General features: G+C 35.0%; 1 protein-coding gene across 1 annotated transcript; it reads right to left on the bottom strand.

The window, feature by feature from the left end:
* Positions 1–10960: 10960 nt before the first annotated feature.
* On the bottom strand, positions 10961–21766 carry LOC149846405 (acyl carrier protein 1, chloroplastic-like). The gene is made up of 4 exons (XM_089997978.1): positions 21707–21766; positions 17308–17418; positions 11379–11501; positions 10961–11224 (listed from the first exon to the last, which is right to left on the bottom strand). The coding sequence occupies exons 1-4, from the start codon at positions 21740–21742 to the stop codon at positions 11096–11098; spliced, it is 399 nt and encodes a 132-aa protein (XP_089854104.1). The 5' UTR covers positions 21743–21766; the 3' UTR covers positions 10961–11095.
* Between the last annotated feature and the right edge of the window lie 837 nt (positions 21767–22603).

Genomic DNA, 22603 nt, shown 5'->3' with positions numbered 1-22603 from the left:
CCAAAATACTTCATTTTATTTTTCCAAGTGACGTCATTTTTTGTAGGAACCAACTTTTGGATCACCAGATTATGACGTGTATAAGTTTCCTGATGATACAAAGATCAAAGCTTGCACATCTTTTGATTTTTTCTAACTAAAAAAACATATTTTTTGTCAAAAATATATGATCCAAGGATTGATTTCTACCAACTATGTAACGCCCCAAAAATTTTAACTTTAATTATACTTCAAATATTGAAATTTCGACACCAATTTTTTTTTATAAGTAAATCAGATCTTATAATGCAGAAATGATTTTTAAAAACGGTTAAGACTTTGAACGCGGTTACACTAAAGATAACAATCAAATCAAAATATACGGGATATACACATTTCAAACCACGTATAATATAAGATTGAAATATGAAGAGTTTTAATTTCATTTCAAATTAGAGTATGAAAACAATACTTCAGTCTCTACATGATCAAGTACTTAAAATGAAAAGATCATGAATACCAAGATCGCAAGGTAAGAGTAGACCCTCGAGGATGCTGCTCGACCAGCCCTTCGCTCCAACTACTCATCATATTTTACCTGTATTACCTGTCCCCCATAAAACGTGGTCAGACTCGATAAAGTCTGCCAAAGCAACCCAAACTCAAACTTAAAGAAAACATATCAAGCATTTAAAGGTAAAGATATATTATTCATCCATCGTCAAATGATAGACAAGGGAACAACATCTTATAAGTCATTCATTTCAAGCATTCAAACATAAAACATTTAAAAGCATTTTATCACTGAATATTTTATTCAACCTTAACTCACGTAATAAAACATAATCTATATGCATTCAAGTCATACAAGTCATCACACACACACACACGCACACACACACACACACATATATATATATATATATATATATATATATATATATATATATATATATATATATATATATATATATAAGTCATTTGGATCATAGCATCATTTTCATACGCATTCATAATTCTGATAAACATTAAGTGAAATCACATTTGACCATTCCAACACGAAACACACGCACATACCTTATAAGTAATTTAGTTAGATATTCATGATACACATCAATCATGATACATAGGTGTGATATATTTACTCAGACAATCATAATGCAATCATTTGCAATGAAATTATTTAGGTGTGATGTATCATTCACCTAATAAGTCAAAACTAGTCATTTGAAGGCGTGAAGTGTCATTCACATATATGCTAACGTAAGCATCACAATCATAACCTCATATCAAGATCTAAAATCAATAAGAATCTGATTATCATATCTGAGTTCAATATATAATTTTGCTATAATAGAAAAGCCAATTCTATATATTTATAACTGGCTATCTTAATCAACTCAAAAGATCATCACAATTCATCATAACATTTCATTTATTCATAATAAAGATTTACAAAATCCACGCTGGATCACCTGGTCTGGGAAATATGCAACCTCACAAGGAGTTACCGCCCTAGACGGATGGTCTGTCTGGTCTTGGACAATGCACTTTCTCACAGGAATATACCATCTTCGCGGGCTACCTGCTCTTAGACAATGCATTACCTCAAAGCGACTTACTGCTCTAGCCAGATTACCTGATCTGGTCATGCACACCCTCACAGAGAATCCTTTGAGAACAATTCCTCAACGGGTACCATGCATCAATACAATTGACCACTCTCAAGGTCGATAGCCATCAACACGGGCATAAGCATGTATACAATCAAAGCATCACATCATATATCACTTTATATGGCATTAAACTTATAAAATCACACATTTAACCACTAAGGATTTTTGAACCAAAGTTCACTATTGAACTTAAACATTTATCGCATGCATTTATAATTTCATTTCACATGGAATTTAAATCATATCATACATAAGCATATTATCCTACACATCATATCATTGTCATAAAAAATATTGCACTTCGTAAATTAAACCTTGAAGCATGTGTAAACAAAACATGAGTTCTATGCATGCATACATGAACATGAATTTTTCATAATACGAAGCAACTAAACCTCAACATACATAACTCCTACGTAGTTTGAGATTTGCATACACAATAAAAGTCATATGCATTTTTCACCACATGAATCGATATATCACCTTAGATATAATTGTATAAGGGTTGGTCAAAATCTCATTGATCATCCTACCGTGCATCATATGCATATATTTCTTAAGCAAACAAGACATAGAAGTTCAAAACAATTTATAACATTCGTATGCATTCTTCTATACAAGAATAAATAAGTCTATTATATGACAAGACAATATATATAACTTCCACAGTATGCATCGAACACGACTTATACATATCCATAGTAGTTATATATGCACCATGTATCAAATTCATACAAACACACAAAGCAATATAGTATGCACAAACCAACATATGATGACACACATTGCGTACATATTTTACATTCATAAGTGCACAGGCATTCAAACCCACATAGGTGTACCCATAGCAAACACACTCCATATTTCGCTAACTACAATCATGACAAGCATGATCTCGGAACTACAATCACAAGAGTCCTAAATATCCACAACTAAATGAAGTGTGTGAGCATAACTTGTATTTGCAATTCATTTAGATATTCAGTGCAACATCATGCTTACAAAATTAGTGCCTAAACATGCTCTTTATAAGTTCACTTAAGGTATCTTACCTTAATAATGTGAAAAATAATGAATCGAAACTCAAAAGACGAAAGAGTTTCGAAGTTCGCAAAGACCGCTACCCAAGCAATACAATGAACCCTTCGTATGCGATCACAAATGTCAAAAACTCAAAAAATGCCAATTACAATAAGATTAGCCAAAAATAATAAATTATCCTATAAATCATTACTAAGAGTCAAATAACACACAAATATACTCCAATAATTTACAAACTCTATCAAATATACATATAGTGATTTATAGCCTAAAATAGATTTATAAATGCAAATTATACCCTGATTGGCTTGAATGAACTACTGAATATGTAATAAATAAATAAATGAAATTCAAAAGCTAGAAACACATTTCTAATTTGAAGATTAAAAATGAGTTCTTTATTTATTAATAATCCTTAAAAAATATGGGTTTTACATCATACCCCTTAAAAGAAATTTCGTCCTCAAAATTTATACAATCATTTAAACAGGTGGGAGTATTTATCAAGTCATTGACCCTTCTTACCCAAACCATCTGGTGAAAAAAACATCACAAAATAAATATGAGTCTTGGGTATATTTTTAAGTTAATATCAACAACATTTCAAACATCACAAATCATACAGGTCTTTTACATTTAATATTGACACCTTTCATATATGCGCATCTACTGGATTTAAAAATAAATACCTTACTTGCGATGGTCGTCTTTCTCGCATCTCGTGGCCACTGTTAACAAACTGCTCTGATACCAATTGTAACGCCTCAAAAAATTTAACCTTAATTATAGTTCAAATATTGAAATTTTTAGACTAATTTTTTTTAATAAGTATAAGTAAATCAAATCTTATAATGCGGAAACGATTTTTAGAAATGGTTAAGACTTTGGGCACGGTTACACTAAAGATAACAATCAAATCAAAATGTACGAGATATACACATTTCAAACTACGTACAATATAAGACTGAAATATGAAGAGTTTTAATTTCATTTCAAATCAGAGTATGAAAAAAATACTTCAGACTCTACCTGATCAAATACTTAGAACGAAAAGATCATGAATACCAAGATCGTAAGGTAAGAGTAGACCCTCGAGGATGCTACTCAACCAGCCCTTCGCTCCAACTACTCATCATACTTTACCTGCCTGTCCCCCATAAAATGGGGTCAGACTCGCTAAAGTCTGGTAAAGCAACCCAAACTCAAACTTAAAGAAAACATATCAAGCATTTAAAGGTAAAGATATATTATTCATTCATCGTCAAATGATAGACAAGGGAACAACGTCCTATGAGTCATTTATTTCAAGCATTCAAATATAAATCATTTAAAACCATTTCATCACTTAATATTCAATTCAACCTTAACACACGTAATAAAGCATAATCTATATTCATTCAAGTCATACAAGTCATCGCATAATATATATGCATATATATATATATATATATATATATATGCATCTAAGATATTCAAATCATTGCATCATTTTTATATGCATTCACAATTCTTATAAACAATAAGTCAAATCACATTTGACCATTCTAACGTAAAACACACACATACCTTATAATTAATTTAGTTAGATATTCATGATACACATCAATCATGATACATAGGTGTGATATATTTACTCAGACAATCATAATGCAATCATTTGTAATAAAACTATATAGGCGTGATGTATCATTCATCTAATAAGTCAAAACTAGTCATTTGTAGGTGTAATGTGTCATTCACCCATACGCTAATATAAGCATAACAATCATAACCGCATATCAAGATCTAAAATCAATAAGAATCTGATTATCATATCTGACTTCAGTATATAATCATGCTATAATAGAAAAGCCAAATCTATAGATTCATAACTGGCTATCTCAATCAACTCAAAAGATTATCACAATTCATCATAACATTTCATTTATTCATAATAAAGATTTACAAAATCCACGCTGTATCACCTAGTCTGGGAAATATGCAACCTCACAAGGAGTTACCGCCCTAGACGGATGGTCTTCCTGGTCTTGGACAATGCACTTTCTCACAGGAATATACCATCTTCACGGGCTACCCGCTCTTAGACAATGCACTCGTTCACAGCGACTTACCGCTCTAGCCAGATTACCTGATCTGGTCATACACACCCTCACAGAGAATCCTTTGAGAACAATTCCTCAATGGGTACCATATCCAGTGAAAACTATTGTGATACATGCATCAATATAATTGACCACTCTCAAGGTCGATAGTCATCAATACGGGCATAAACATGTATACAATCAAAGCATCATATCATACATCACTTCTTATAGCATTAAAATTATAAAATCACACATTTAACGAATAAGGCTTTATGAACCAAAGTTTATTATTGAACTTAAACATTTATCGTATGCATTTATAATTTTATTTCACGTGACATTTAAATCATATCATACATAAGCATATTATTCTACGCATCATATCATTGTCACAAAGAGTATTACACTTCATAAATTGAACCTCAAAGCATGTGTAAACAAAATATGAGTTATACGCATGCATACGTGAACATGCACATTTCATAATATGAAGCAACTAAACCTCAACATATATAACTCCTACGTAGTTCGAGATTTGCACACACGATAAAAGTCATATGCATTTTTCACCACATGAATCGATATATCACTTTAGATATAATTGTATAAGAGTTGGTCAAAATCTCATTGACCATCCTACCGTACATTATACACATATATTTCTCAAGCAAACAAGACATACAAGTTTAAAACAATTTATAACATGCGCATGCATTCTTCTATACAAGAATAAATGAGTTTGTCATATGACAAGACAATATATATAACATCCACAGTATGCATCGAACATGACTTATACATATTCATATTAGTTATATGTGCATCATGTATCAAATTCATACAAACACACAAAACAACATAGTATGCTCAAACCAAAGTATGATGACACACATTGCGTACATATTATACATTCATAAGTGCACAAGCATTCAAACCCACACACAGGCGTACCTGTAGCAAACACACTCCATATTCCGCTAACTACAATCATGACAAGCATGATCTCCGAACTACAATCACAAGAGTCCTAAATATCCACAACTAAGTGAAGTGTGTGAGCATAACTTGTATTTGCAATTCATTTAGATATTCAGTGCAACATCATCCTTACATAATTAGTGGCTAAACATGCTCTCTATACGTTCAGTTAAGGTATCTTACCTTAATAATGTGAAGAACAATGAATCAAAACTCAAAAGACCGCAGAGTTACAAAGTTCGCAAATACCGCTACCCAAGCAATACAATGAACCCTTCGTGTATGATCGCAAATGCCAAAAACTCAAAAAATGCTAATTATAACAAGGTTAGCCAAAAATAGCGAATTACCCTATAAATCATTACCAAGAGCCAAATAACACACAAATACACTCCAATAATTTACAAACTCTATAAAAAATATATTTAAATATAATATATATATATATAAATAGTGATTTATAGCCCAAAATAGTTATATATGTGCAAATTATACCCTGATTGACTTGAATGAACAAATGAATATGTAATAAATAAATAAATAAAATTCAAAAGCTAGAAACATATTTCTAATTTGGAGATAAAAAAAATAAGTTCTTCATTTATTAATGATCTTTAAAAATTATGGGTTTTACAAACTAGACCATACTAAGCATATCTTCAAGGTTAGATGAATACAGTAGCCAAAAACAAGATTTTTGAAAAAGTGAGATCCCAAGCCTAAAAGTAAGTTCTTAAGATCGGTATCTTTAAAACTTCAATCATCCACGAACTGAGTTTGTGTGCAATATAGTCCCCAAGATATAACTAAGTTTGGGCATCAAGAGCAATGTTGTCATAATCGGTATCTGCCATGAATTGTTGGGTCACCAATTCAGCTGTATCGGTTGATACCGATACTCAATTGAATTGTTCTGTATCGGCCAAAAAATAATAATAAATTATTAGTGTCAAACATAATGTGACACATGTTAAAACCATTAAAATAAATATAAATTATATTAAAAAATAATTTTTGTATTTTTATAATTATTAAAAATAGTCAATTCAAGCTTGCAGCGAATCAAATATTTGTCGATACTAAGCATATCGGCTGATACAGGCTGATATGCACTGATACTAATAACATTGATCAAGAGTGTCACTATTTTGCAAGACCAAGTGACCACTGTCGTATCCGAACTTGCAAGCCAAAAGGATAGAAAGAAAGAAAAGTTTAAGAATCAGATAATCAAATTGTCAAAAAGAAGAAAATGAAGGATTTTAACAATGTTTTGGGTGATAAATGAGATTGAATGGCTATAAATCTAACGTTTAAAAAATTAAACAAAAATAACTCTAAACGGTCACCCACTTTTATCCAAAGGTCAAGGACCACTAAAAGTCACCTATCAGTTACAACGACTCATAATCACCAAAGCTCTCAAACCCGCCAAATCAATGCGAGAAACGAAAAGTCAAACTTGATTTGGTAAAAAAGTCAATTTAGGCTTCGTACAATAAAAATGGACCCAGTCGCCTTGCACCACTGCAAAGCGCAAAGTGTGTCATTAAAGCACCACATTGTGCCCAAACGCACACATGTGTGTACATGATTGGCACGTCAGTTCTTGCGTGTTGTGCAATAACGTACACAAGTCACCCTAAGACACAAGGGTTCACAAAGTATTAAAAAAAAGACTATTTAAACCACCAAAATTTTCTCTCCTTCAATACGAGAACACTTTCAAAGGTATTTTGGTAAGAAACAATAAATGAACCAAATGTTCATAAATAGGGGTGCCAACGAGCCTAGTTTACCCGAACCCGACCCGAACCAAACCTTATAGGGTCTGGGTATGGTGATAAATAAGAAAACCCGATTAAGACCCGAAGGTCCGATTAATACATGAACCGAGATATAGTTTGTGAAATTTTATACCAGACCCGAGTTATGATTAAGACTCACAATTTTTCAATGAAAAAATGATAAAAAAATATGGTTTTATTGGGTATAATCCGGGTTTGGTTCATGTAGTTCTTATCGGGTTTGGGGTATGGTTTTTCTTATGGTGGACCTGATTAGACCCGGGTCCTGACCCGATGCCATACCCGAAAATCTGATCAAGTCTGATTGCACTGAGTCCAAACCAAACTCGACCTGTTACAACCCTATTTGTAAAAAACAAGTGATAAGTACATTCCCATCATAGAAAACAATTTATTTTGAAACTTTTTCCTACATGTTTCCACTCCTATAAAAGGCATAGAGAAAGTTGGGGCGGCATGGTTCACGGAATGTATGTTTTAAAGGAGCATTTGGATGACATGTACCCAAAACTTGTGTTTCCTTGATCCAGGTAAATCTTGTTTTTTTCTCTTTTTGGGTCTTTCAATCATAGTCACGAATCTCGTTATTGTGATTTTCTCGGTAAAGAAAAATCGCACCATAAATTAAAAACATGTGTTTTCTAAAAAAAATCTTGAAAATATTGGTATATTTAAATTTTAAAAATATATACGCAATATATAACAATATAAGAAAACATTAAATAAATATATAATAAATAAATAGTGTTAATAATGTAACAATAACACGATAAAAACATGATATTTTCCAAAATAGGCAATATTTTAAAAATATCACATTTTTTGGAATCATAATTGATTTTGAAATCTTTGAGGTCCACCATGACCCACGACTGTCCTCCCAGCTTTGGTCTTCTGGCAAAGGATGTCCACCTCATGTATCGAACTTGCGTTGTCCTTCAACTTGGATGCTTTTTTGCCAACCCCACCTAGCCAAGTGTATGGAGCCTTCGGGCGGGGCTTGATATAGTAAATATAAATAGGACTGGTAATGGATCGGTTTGGAATGGGGTTAGTCTAACCTGAAAATGTGGATCTCCAGTTGGGCAGGGTAAGCTTAATTGGACCCTACAAAACCCATTGGGGTTTGGGCTAGCTTGAGTTGGAACTTGGACTCAGTTTAGATCATGCCAAACTGCCGTCTCTTGGGTCCGGTTGCATGGTTTTACCTGTAATAAGTATCTAACCTCTCATTTGACTTATATATGGGAAAACTTTTTAACGTTTTAATAAGCTTACATATTTTTAATCTAAATATTAATTATCTAACTTTTTAATATCATATAGTCACAAATAAAGTTGTTGGTTTATATAGGGTTATACAAAATCGTAGATGTATTTAAAACAACCGTGCCTGGCTTTATGGGGAATCGGGTCGGGTCGCCCAAACTCAAAACTTTGGTGGTCCTATATTTTGAACTGGTACTCAACCCGATACCAACTAGGTTGGGGTCTTAAATAAGGTTATGTAGATTATCAAAATAATCAAAAAGAATTATTTGAAAAAGTCTGCAACAATTTTACTCATGCTAACAAGTAAATTGTCCCACTTCTTTTTTCCCAACTATGTAGTTAGAAATTATTTTCCTATGTACCTTGACTGATTGGGTTGTTTTAGCACCTTGCCTGAAATTTCTGCACTAAAACTGATGCAGAAGTAGGGATGGCAGTGGACTGTGGGGAAATTGATACAGTACAGTACAGGGCTGATTCGGATTATTTTTAAAATTTTAAAAAAATAATTAAAATATTTTCAAATATTATTTTAATATTTTTGTGACACTTGGCCGATTCACCTTGGAACCGCAATTGGCCGATACACCTGAAATATTTTCAAAACATTGAGTAATAAAAGAGCTGTACTAGACGTGCTTGTGGCCAGCAGAGATGAGCTCAGGCTCATGATGAGCCGAGTCCGAGCTCAAGCTGGCTCATTTGAAAAAAAAATTACATTGTTTCAACGCTAGAAGCAATGGGATTTGAACTCTACACCTATTGAGCCGAGCTCAAGCCATTGGTTCAAAGGTGGAAGCAATAGGATTTGCGTTCTAACATATTGCTTGACAGCCAATGACATGAGCCCAGGGTTGCAAACGGTTCGGATTTCAGATCAGAAAATACACTAGGGAGTCGGTTTGGTTTCGGATCTGGCAAAATCAGCATCCAACATCCGAACATTTTGCAAACCCTACATGAGCCACTTGTTCTACACTATAGTATGCGATCCAATAAATGAGCCAGGTTGAACATCTGTTGTTCATGCTGGGTCACCAAGCCTATATTATGAGTTTGAACTAGCTCTATACGAGACAAGAGTGAACCATGAGTCGGTGCTCTCATTGCTGTGCCCTAGGGCTGGGAAACGAAACATGCTGCTCATCACTTGGCTTGTGTTTGGCTCATAAAGAGCTTATTTGAACTCATGAAACAGGCTCCGCATGCCTAACACAAACAAACATGCTTGGCTCATATAGATCGTTAAGTAGTAATAAATAGATAGAGTGAGGGGTAGGTGCTTAATGATAATGCTTAATGGGGTTTTCAGGTTTTTTTAGTTTTACTTTTAAATTCTGACCCTAGAGATGTGATCTATGTACTTGATCTTATAGAGATCAGCTCTTGAAGTGTTCTATTCTGACACATGGGTGGGTTTTATAAGGTTAAAAAAATCAACCAAAATCTTTGTAAATTTTTTTAGGCTCCAAATATCATTTTTTTCATCGAAAACACATGATACAGGTGTGGATTCCTCGTCAATCGACCATGCCGAACACATTTATGGGGTCAGAACTGCGAAAAAAAACACTGGAAGAGCAGAAAAACCCATTAAGCATGTATCATTAAGCATATTTCATTAACCACCTACCCAATTCTCTCTCTCGCTATATATATATATATATATAATCATGGAGCATAGATGAAGTGTTTGGCTAGCAAGCAATAAACTTAGAGTTCAAATCCTGTGGCCTACGACTTTGAAATAATACAGTTATTTTTTAAATGAGCCAATTTGAGCTTCAATTAATAGGTTTAGAGTCTAAATTTCATTATTTTTAATTTAAAAAACATAATTTATTTGTAAATGAATTGCTTCGAACTCGCCTATTTTAACTCAAGCTTGCCATGAGCTCGAGCTCAGCTCGTCTCGCCATAAAAAGCAAGCCAAGCCAAGATAGATGCTTATGGTCAAACCAACCATGTTCTCCTAACCAATTGTTCATATTATAGTGATGCATGCTAAAACATCATCAGACTAAATTCTACATGCCTTTTTTCATCCTGATCAACACACTGGACTATATGTTAGGACAGAACAACAATTGGTAAATTTGAACTGAAGGTGGTAATTCTCGATAACATTTCAGCACAGAAATCTATTGCAAAGAAGCATACATATTTGTTCATGAAGAGTGGACAATAAGTCAAAGAAATAGGTACCAAATAGGATAGCAAAGACTTTATAAAACTGTTATAGGATCTTAAACATATTTCACCCTACTTTCTTTGCCACAAGATCCTCAATAAGGTCTGCTGCATCCTGCACAGTGACTATGTTTTGAGCACTATCTTCTCCCACACTAATTCCAAATTCCTCCTCCAGACCCATCACAATCTCCACCTAAAATGGACCCCATGAAACACAGTCAAACATGCAAGGCAATATCAATGAATACGAATCATACTAATTATAATTTATGCTAATATACAATGAACTAGCTGCAGCAAAGGATACAGTTATTTTGTGGCTTATAAATAATGTTATGAGAAGCAACCGTATCAAGAGAATCAGCACCAAGTGCAGAGAACTTCGAATCAGGAGTTACAGCTGAGGCATCTGGTAATGCCAATTGCTTCTTCACTATTTCACAGACTTTTTCTACTGTTTCTCGTTTGGCCTGCACAAACAAACAATCTCAATGAGATCATCTTTTTGAAAATTATCAGCCATGTGAGTGTAGTTTATAGCTGAGCCCATGTAATTGAGATATGGTTTCATATAGATGATGGCGGTGGTGTGCATGTTTGTTAAAATGTAAAACTGTACATATATGTATATATAATAATATTATATTATTATATATATAAATACATTTTTAATTTCTTTCTTTTCTGTATTTTTTTCCTTTATTTTTATTTTTTGTCTTTATGTCATCTAGTTCAGTTTGAACTAGAATGACTGTTGCTAGTCAAGTCCTGTCCAGACTTGACTAGCAATAGAGTTGTTGCTCTTAATAGAGCTGTTGGACTGACACATTCCAACAACTCTAAATAGAGCTGTTGGACTATGCCCAACAGCTCTATTGAGTCCTCTTTCAGCTGTGTATATAAAGGGGTGCAGCCCCTCTTGTATTTCACTCCAATGCTTCTTAAGCAATTGGTTTTTCATATCAATAAAGAATACATTTTTATTTTTATTTTGTTTCCAGTTATACCCTTTTTAAGGGTTATGCTTTAGTGTCATTCTTGACACTTGCTCTTGTTAATCAAAGCTCGTGTTTCGAAGATCCCCATTTCATTTCATGGTATCAGAGCCGCGGAAGTACTAAATCTTGAGGAAAAGCTGTCTCGGTTTCCGTGCCCGTTTGCAAAAGTGTTCGCCACTTGAAGAGAAGTGTTTTATCACTTCATTGGAGAAGATTTCACATCTTGTTGTATTGTTTTTTTTTTTCTTTCTTTCTCATTTTCCTTCTTGTTTCTCTTCTATCCCTATTCTTTCTCTCCTTGTAATCGATGGATGACAATGATAAAGTCACCATCATGCCTATGAAACTAAGCGATACGAACTATGTAACATGGGCTTCAATCATGAAGCACCATATATGGGGAAAAGGCTTATGGGGGATTGTGGATGGTTCCGATTCGGAACCTAAGCTATCTCTTACTAAAAAGGAGGGAGATAACGACGTCCCTCTATCGGAAGAAGAGAAAATCAAGGCTATTGCCTCATACGAGAAGAAATGGAAAGAATGGAGAATATCTCATGCGAAGATAATGTCATGGCTTATCAATAGCGTTGACATTAAAAAATGCTCAAGTCTTGCCAAATTTGATCATGCCGATAAGGCATGGGAATACCTTAAGAATATGTATTCCCTTAAAGATATTGCACACGTGTGCAACCTCCAAGAAAAAGTTCGAATGATGACACAAGGAGACAAAACTATTCGTGAATATTACAATGGGTTGTCCGAACTTTGGGAAGAACTTTCCCTTTTAGAACCAAAGTGGCATTGTGCCGAAGACATCGAGCTTCGTCAGAAACAACTCGATGTTGAACATTTTTACCAGTTTATCACTGGATTAAGGCCGGAATTTGAAACCACTAAATCGGCCCTACTTCACCGGGGAAAAATTCCTTCTATTGTGGAAACTATTGAAGAGTTAACAATGGAAGAAAATCGTCTCCGGAAAGGTTCTTTAAAAATTGAAGATGATTCCGTTTTAGCCGTGTCTAGACCAAGGAATCATGTTCGATCATATAGGCCTCCTCACTTTAACCGACAAAATGGTGACTATGATAAGAAGAAAGTTATTTGTCATCAGTGTCATGAACCGGGACACTACAGGCCACAATGTCCCAAACTTAAGGAGCTGAGAGAAAAAAGAGCTGCAATTGCTGGATCGGAGCCTAAAGATCAGGATGCACCAGTTTCCCTGGCCCAACTAATGGAGATCCTTCAGCCTCTCATCAAAGGTGCCTCTTCCTCATCTGAAGCTTCAACCGGCGCAGCAGCCTCATCTTTTTCTGATTTAGGTAAAATTTCTTGGCTTCTTGACTCTGGTGCATCTTTTCATATGACCCCAAATAATCAAAGTATATCCAAATGTGTTAAAAATAAAACAAGTGTGTCAAAGGTCTTTACTGCTGATGGGACTTCTCTTGAAATAGAAGGAATAGGAGATTTTGAAAAAATTTATAAAACAAAAAATTTTTTTATTCCAGAAATTAGACATGTTCCCAAATTAAATTTAAATCTTTTATCTGTATCTCAAATTTCTGATTATGGGTGTAATATTTCTTTTTCTTCTCATGGTTGTTGGGTACAGGATCGCCAGTCAGGCAAGCTGATTGGGGAAGGCCATAGAGAAGGAGGACTCTATTACATGGATTTTTTAGAAATGCCGAAGAAAGCTTTTTGTTATAATATTCAAAAAATAGAGTTGGAACTGTGGCATAAGAGACTTGGTCACCCACATATAGCCAAAATCCAACATTTTCCAAATCTAGGAAAATTTTGTAACTCTGAATCATTTGATTGTAAAGATTGTATTCTCGGCAAAATGAAAAGATTACCATTTCAGAACAGAACCTTTTTCTCTTCAAGACCACTTGAATTAATACACTCGGATGTTTGGGGTCCTGCACCAGTAATTTCTAAAGGAGGATTTTTTACTATGTTATTTTTGTCGATGATTTCTCCCGACATACGTGGATGTACTTTCTCAAACATAAGTCTGAAGTATTTTCATACTTTCAAACTTTTCATAATATGGTTAAAAACAAATTTCAAAATGATATTACTATTTTTCGCACAGATTCAGGGGGAGAGTTTTTATCCACAGATTTTCAAAATTATCTTAAATTGCATGGCATCACACATCAAAGATCTTGTCCTTATACACCTCAACAAAATGGACTGGCAGAACGAAAACATCGCCATATTATAGAAACCACTAGAACTTTATTAATAGCAAATCAAGTCCCTAAAGACTTTTGGGCAGAAGCTGCCTTAACTGCCACCTATCTCATTAATAGGATGCCATCTTCTTCGTTACAAAATATCACTCCCATTGAAAAACTTATGAACATTTCTCCAGACTACTCTAGATTAAGAATATTTGGGTGCAAATGTTTCATATTTACTGACAAAAATGATAAACTTTCCCCTCGTGCGATTCCCTGTGCCTTTTTAGGATATGCTGAAAACCAGAAAGGTTATAGATGTTTTGACTTCAAAAATAATAAACTATATGTGTCTAGAAATGTTTTCTTTCTTGAAAAGGAGAGCTTCTTTGATTTTAGAAAATTAAAAGACGTCACTGAGTACTCCTTTTTGCTAGATCTAACATCAACATCTGATGAATATGACCTTGATTGTAACTTTGATGATGATCCAAGAATTATTGATCTTAATGTTGAAAATGAAGAAGTTCATAGAGATACTAGTATTCAATATTCCAGGCGACAAGAGTCTAATACTCCATGTGCACTTGAGAAATATTCTAACATTCCAACTAGACAATCATCCCGAATCTCGAGGCCTCCAGAAAAGTTTGTATCATACGAGTCTTTCTCACCCACATATAGGGCAGTTATTGCATTAATTCACTCATATGAAGAACCATCCACATATTTTCAAGCAAAAAATGATATCAAATGGATAGAAGCCATGAAAGTTGAATTAGATGCACTTGAAAAGGCTTCTACATGGAATATTCAAGATCTTCCTCCAGGGAAGAAAACTATAGGATGTCGATGGGTTTATAAAATTAAAACCAAGAGTGATGGTACTCTTGAAAGATATAAAGCCCGTTTAGTAGCCAAAGGTTATGCCCAAGAATATGGGATTGATTATGAAGAAACCTTTGCTCCGGTGGCTCGTATTACTACTGTCCGAACCTTAATTGCCTTAGCTTCTATCAAAAAATGGTCTATTTTTCAAATGGATGTCAAAAATGTTTTTTTAAATGGAAAGCTAGTTGAAGAAGTATATATGGAACCCCCTCCTGGTCTAAATATTCCTAAGGGTACTCCTTCGCTTAGAAAAAGCTCTTTATGGACTTAAATAAGCACCAAAAGCTTGGTATGATAGGTTTAGTCGTGTTATGATTGATATTGGTTTTCAATTCTGTTTAACTGACACTGCTTTGTTTATTAAGAATTCTGATGCAGGAATCATTGTGCTTCTTCTTTATGTGGATGATATGATCATCACCGGAAGCGATAAACAGGGAGTTGAAACAATCAAAACACTTCTTAAATCTCATTTTGAAATGACTGATTTGGGCTTGTTGAGATATTTTTTAGGCATTGAAGTTGCTTATTCTCCTAGAGAATATTTATTATCTCAGACTAAATTTGCTTTTGATATTGTTTTCAGGTCTGGTATTACTGATGATAAGAAAGTTGACACTCCAGAAGTTGTTAATGTTAAAATGAAGATTGATGATGGAGAACTTCTTGCAGACCCTACTGCTTACAGACAGCTTGTCGGGGCACTTTCCTATCTATCCATTACCAGACCAGATATAGCACATGCTGTTCATACAGCAAGTCAATTTCAACATGCTCCTACTTCTGTTCATATGGGAGCAGTCATGCGTATTATCAGATACATCAAGTCCTCTCTTTCACGAGGACTTTTCTTATCTTCCTCCTCTTCTCTTGATTTAATTGCATATACTGATGCTGATTGGGGAGGTGATCCCAATAACAGACACTCAACCACTGGCTTTTGTGTCTTTTTAGGGGAATCATTAATCTCGTGGAGGTGTAAAAAGCAGCAGAAGGTATCTCTCTCATCCACCGAAGCTGAATACAGAGCCATGGCAACCACGACCATGGAAGTAGTTTGGCTCCGACGACTGCTTGCTGACATGGGAGTTGAAGCAACAAAGGCTTCACAAATGTGTTGTGACAACAAAAGTGCGATCTACATTGCCAGTAACAGAACATTCCACGAACGCACCAAACACATCGAAATGGATTGTCACTACGTCAGAGAAGAATATCTACACGGGATAATTGATCTGCCATATGTCACTTCAGAATATCAGTTAGCAGACCTCTTTACAAAGCCTCTCGCTGCTCCCGGATTTCACTTTCTCTTAGACAAACTTTCGCTCATTGTACCGTAAGTTTGAGGGGGAGTGTTAAAATGTAAAACTGTACATATATGTATATATAATAATATTATATTATTATATATATAAATACATTTTTAATTTATTTCTTTTCTGTATTTTTTTTCCTTTATTTTTATTTTTTGTCTTTATGTCATCTAGTTCAGTTTGAACTAGAATGACTGTTGCTAGTCAAGTCCTGTCCAGACTTGACTAGCAATAGAGCTGTTGGACTGACACATTCCAACAACTCTAAATAGAGCTGTTGGACTGTGCCCAACAGCTCTATTGAGTCCTCTTTCAGCTGTGTATATAAAGGGGTGCAGCCCCTCTTGTATTTCACTCCAATGCTTCTTAAGCAATTGGTTTTTCATATCAATAAAGAATACATTTTTATTTTTATTTTGTTTCCAGTTATACCCTTTTTAAGGGTTATGCTTTAGTGTCATTCTTGACACTTGCTCTTGTTAATCAAAGCTCGTGTTTCGAAGATCCCCATTTCATTTCATAGTGTATGCCACAATTTTACAAGATTGAATTACCAATTATCAGTTGTAGTTTATAAAAAAACCAGTGATATGGTGACAGAAAATAGCATCCAAAACCCTGTTGCTGTGCTATACGACTATTTCAGGAGTATTTGGAATAAATAAAAAAGGAGACATTAGAAAAGCTCCCTTCAGTTGTCATTGGTTTTCCATTATTACATGCTGTAATGACTAAGTATAATCAGAAACTATTCCCCATTCACCAACAGTCACTTTAGGCAATCCAAAGAATGCTTGTAAAGTCTACTACTGTGACCATTATATACTTGCAACAAAAGAGAAACTGTAAACAATGGGTTGTCGGACATACAGCACAGATAACTTGGAAGCGTAAAGGCCTTTGTGTCAAGTGCAGGGATCGAAACTTGTTCTTTGGACTGCAAAGAGAGATTGAACTGCTTCCATAATGTTTGCTTTCCACCTATAATATTAGCATTATCACATAAAATCATTTCAGACTCCAGATACAGCAGAAACTGAAACCAGACAAAGGTAACTCAAGAAACTAATAGTAACTGTTCTCAGTTAGAACTTTCTGTTCCTGATCTCACATAATAAACTGTACTGCTAATGCATAAATATTACCAGCACCATTAAAATCGACAAAAATCTTTCAAAACAAAAAATATGAAATTTGAAACAGACTACATGATAAAAAAAACCCTCTCTCTCTCATGGAAACAGCAAGACAATTACCAAAATATATAATGTAGGATGAGTGTGAGCTTTGTTACATGCCCATAAGGCTTAAGCAAGTTCAGTTCTCAAAAGCATTCTGCAATGTCATAACATCAAGGCCTATATTAATCTCAATCTTGAGTTTGGTCCAAACTCTAGGATTCATACAGGACATAAATGACAGTTTTCCCAAGAATAGGGTTAATAATTTATTGCTATGTGGAAATAAAAAGTATCTTGGTAATTGTGAATGCCCATTTTGAGTTCCATATAGTCCCATTGGATTCTATTGGAACCATTGGATCTACTTCCAATCAGGTGGTTCTTATCAGTGTCAGTTCAAGAAATCCAGCTGCATCAGCTATACAAATGAAAGATCTTGCAAAAATCCAATATCATCTGTGTTTGCTGAACAAATTGGTTGCACAAAACGACAAATTTGGTGTACATCAATGGTAATGCTCAATAGGCATTGACAATTCTTATAAGCATAGAAAATTCTACGATCTAATATGCAGTGCTTTATTGCACATTCTTGACAAAAGTAAGTGTTATCATAGTTGAGATTTTAATCCTGTATATCACGAGTAAAGCTTGTCTGATCAATGAGAAGTTGGTTCACATTCCTGCAGTGCTTAAGGAGAGTTGCCTAAACAGTGGTCATTAATTTCGCCATAATGGTTCTATTCATATCTCTCAACAAACAAAACATGCTCATTTGATCACTTAATATTGCTGAACTGAGCACTGCCTAGGTTGAAGTCATACATCAGATCATTAGGGTTGTTCAAATTCTGGATCATGGAAAAAAGCCAGTGGCTATCTCAATTGATCAAATGTCTAAAACATGATCAATATCTCAACTAAGGCAGGGTTACAAAATGATTTCTTTGATACATATGGTTTCATCAATCCCTCTGTGTTATAAGATTGCTATCTGTGTTGCAGATAGAATTGGGACCAGACCCAGATAGCATCTTACCATGACTATTCAACTTCCTGCTCTATCATCTCTTGTAACTACTAACAAATCCTTCTAAACCAAATTTACACTGCCTAACAACATTGAGATAGGAAGGCGTCCTTCTTGTGCACAGAGCTTTGTCTATTATTTGCATCTTTGCAAAATTACTTGGCAAAATGTTGTTCTCTTCAAGCAATTTACGCACAAAATTAGCTTGTACGCATGAGAAAAGAAACACCAAATCATAAAATGAGTTCAAAATGAATCCCCAGATTGCACAACCACTCCTTACAATAAAGTCAAGAATCTCCAAAAGTCTCCTTTTTTTAGTCTGAACTCCCTCTTCTCTATTCTTCTCCATGTCTTGATTCTCATTTTCTTCATGCACATAAGAGAGGCTTGTGCTTCAGTTGGTTCGTTAAGGACGGTTTATAGATCATCAAATTCCCACAAATGGAATGAGAAGTGGGTCCATGTAAATGATCCAGACCTCGCAAACAACAACACGCCAAACCCATATGTAGTTCAGAACCCAAAGGCAATCGTTGACTGAAATATATCTTCTTCGTGTTAGTTGACCTAAGCCACACCATTACTGCTAGGGTGGGGCTCGGCCTAACACGATGTATAGAGTCTGACACCTGCCCAATGCTGGAAGGTCGGAAGGAGAAGCAATACAAGCTTTGAATGGAAGCCCCTGATAAATGGCTGCAGTAACTCTAACTGTCCTAAGGTAGTGAAATTCCTTGTCACATAAGTAGCAACAAGAAAGAGAGTCGCCACTTACTATACTAAAAACACTATAAAAAATATAGGCGATGGTTTTTTTATCCAATTTATCATGTCGAAGAAAGAGAGCTACTATTCTTATATATGCAATAGGGAAGCATGGAAATTTGATGAGGGGGGGTGTCCCCACACGCATGCCGATGACCAATGACCGATGTCCTTCCAACACATTTAATAGCCACACAACCTCCATGTGATTGGAAACTTGCGATCCAAATTTTCTGCATAATGGGCTCCAGAAGGTTAGCAAGAGGAACTAGCCAAATTCACATCTAAAATCTAGGCAGGGTTATGAAGAAACTGCCATCTCAAGAAATGATAGTGAGTGCAACTAATACAATGTAAAGTCCTCTTAACACAGCAAACATGACATGAATTATCCATCTTGATTCCTTTATGAGATGATCATTTCTTTCTTTTTTTTTGGATGACAACGATCCTTCCTAGGGACATGGACACTAAATGGGCCCACCCTCCTATGAAGTAAACCCCGGGTAGTCCACCGAACCCCCCATCTGTTTGTGCATAACCTTTACAGGGAAATTATTTGATTAGATCCAATCTCAGATACAACATACCTATTATGCATAATTTAGAAAAGTTACTATCTAATATTTGCTCTGTGTAACTAGGTCCTGAATATGGCCAGAAACCACCCATCATCAATAACAATAAAGGTTTCAATAGAAACAACCTCCTTGCAGGAAAAATCTCCCAGTTGCCCATTCCCAAAGTTTTGATCCAATAATTAACAAGAGACAGCTTAAATCTTTCCATTGGTTCTCAACAAGTTGTAATAAACATGATCAAATCACCAGGTCTAGATATGCTCAATTCCCATAATCTTTCTGATTCATTCTAAATGGCAACCCTGCCACCCTAATATTTGCGATTCTGGTCACTGGACTGCAACCTATGTGCATCCCAGGTATTTGTCCTTGCAGAATGCAGAACTAGCACTCAGACACTACCTGAAGAAGGGAAACAGGGAAAACACAATTTTCATCAAACCCACTAAGTACAATATACCCTGATTCTTTTCATTTTAATCTCATCAGTACTATGAAATTTTCTTCAGCAGAAGACCGATAGGGATGTCATTATTTTAATATTAAAGCTAATTTGAAGGTAATTAGAACATCATCACAAGTCACTCCTGTGATGCAAACTATTATGTTTAACTCCCACGACTCTCTATAGCAAACATGAAATCACAATTTCCATATGCATGACATTAATAACCAATACAGTCATTGACATTTTCACAAGAAAACACCCCATTCTCGATCAACAATCACCACATTGAAGGATTAAGGCCTGGCCCTGGAAACAAGCGATCCAGTTTGAGGAACCTAGAGTGCACTAAGGACACATTTTTGTATTGGCAAAATGCCTTGAGAAAATACTCTGTTCTAGATCTTCTGATCTAATATGCTTTTGCAAATGCATGCCAAAATGTCAAGACTTTCAAAGAGTGAAGGTGCTCCACTTTTGCTACTACTACAGGTTTCCTAAGTGGCTTATAGTACTAATCCACTTATCACGGAGAACAATCCTGATGAAGCAGATTTTGAAGGCGTGTGATACCAAATCAACAGTTGTAATAATTCCCAAAAAAGTAAGATATTAAAAAGGTAAATAAAAAAAGAAAAAGAAAACAAAACAAGGAACCTGGTAGGTTGTCCTAACTGCAAACAGTTCATGTTCTGAAAAGGATCACTAAATTCTCGTACAATTTAATTCGAGGATCATAAATTAACTCATATAGAGAAATGGGGATTAAAATAAAATAACACAAAGATAACACCAATAACAGATACTCAATTCAGAAGAAATTTTTGATCAATCTAATGTATAAACACATTCAACCTTTAGGGGCAGTCTTAAAAAGACAGGATTAACTAAAATGCGCATGAGCGCTTTCACACATGCATGTTCTTAGGCTAATCCTACGCTCATGCATAAGAGCTTGTAAAATCAGTCATTGCATCTGTCAGCATCTGGTCATGTACATGTAAATGTACATCTACAAGAGCTTGCATCTACATCTGCATGCACCATGTTTATGAAAGATGATCCATGCCCCATTGAGTGTATGCATGCACATAGATGGATGGATGTTAAAATGGGCACATAAACAACCCCACCCGTCCATGGGTCTGATCATGCATGAGATCCATGTGCCAGTGTATGTTCAAATGTATGCATGTAAGAATTGACAAAAGAGTCATGCGTGCATATATCAACATGGTAGAGAGAGAGAGAGAGAGAGAGGGACCTTGGTTGATGAAAAGTTGATACAGTTAGCAGCCATTGTTTCCTGTATTCTTTCTGTGAATTCTGTTCCCTGGGCCTTCTTTGAATCCACACAAGGAACAGAAGGGAGGAATTCTCTGAAGCTCTTTTTGAACAAGGGTAAACAGAGGAAAGACGTCGGTAGTAAAAGGAAGAGCAAAGCGGAGAACACGAAGCGCGTGACACCAAGGAATTATTAATACGTTCCAACTAAAACCCCCCACCATCCTTGTTTTAAATGTAACGGGGTGGAATGGTAAAACACCGTTCCATTTTATGACCCAATGAGTATGAGTAGGTAGTGTGCACATTATATTACCTGCAGCGACGTGCCTGACAGCCATACATCTTGCATTTCTCGAGATGGATGTGATTTTCATTTTGAGAAATGTTGAGATGGATGGTCAGCAGTAGGGGAGCCGCATGCTACGCACACAGCCCCCCTCATAGAAAATGATCCCGTGTAGGTATACTGGTTTTAGATCCCAACCATAGTGACAAATATCGTAATTCTCGTGAGAAATTGCTTGAAAATTTAAAATGATAATTTCCCACGAGATTTATAAAATATCATGAGATTTATGAAAAACCATAAATACTGCAATTTAAACACGATATTAATTTATGTTTTAAACGGCTATTTATCATGAAAAACCTTGCATTTTTATTTTTAAATAATTTTTATTAATATTTTCTTATAAAAAAATAATTTGTGTAATTTTTTATTTATTTTTTATTGCCAAGACTTTGCCGAAAAAATGTGAGATTTACGAAAAAAATTCAAATTCTCGCGAGTTTTAAAAAAAGAGATTTTGCCGTTTTTAACGTTTGCTACTATGATCCCAACACCAAGATTTAAAAATTTTATCTTGAGATTTGG

Source organism: Nuphar pumila, chromosome 2 (genome assembly GCF_984573655.1).
Source record: "Nuphar pumila chromosome 2, dmNupPumi1.hap1.1, whole genome shotgun sequence".
Classification (NCBI taxonomy): Eukaryota; Viridiplantae; Streptophyta; class Magnoliopsida; order Nymphaeales; family Nymphaeaceae; genus Nuphar; species Nuphar pumila.
Note: the sequence above shows the minus strand (reverse complement) of the source record. Positions and strands in the feature narration are given on the sequence as shown.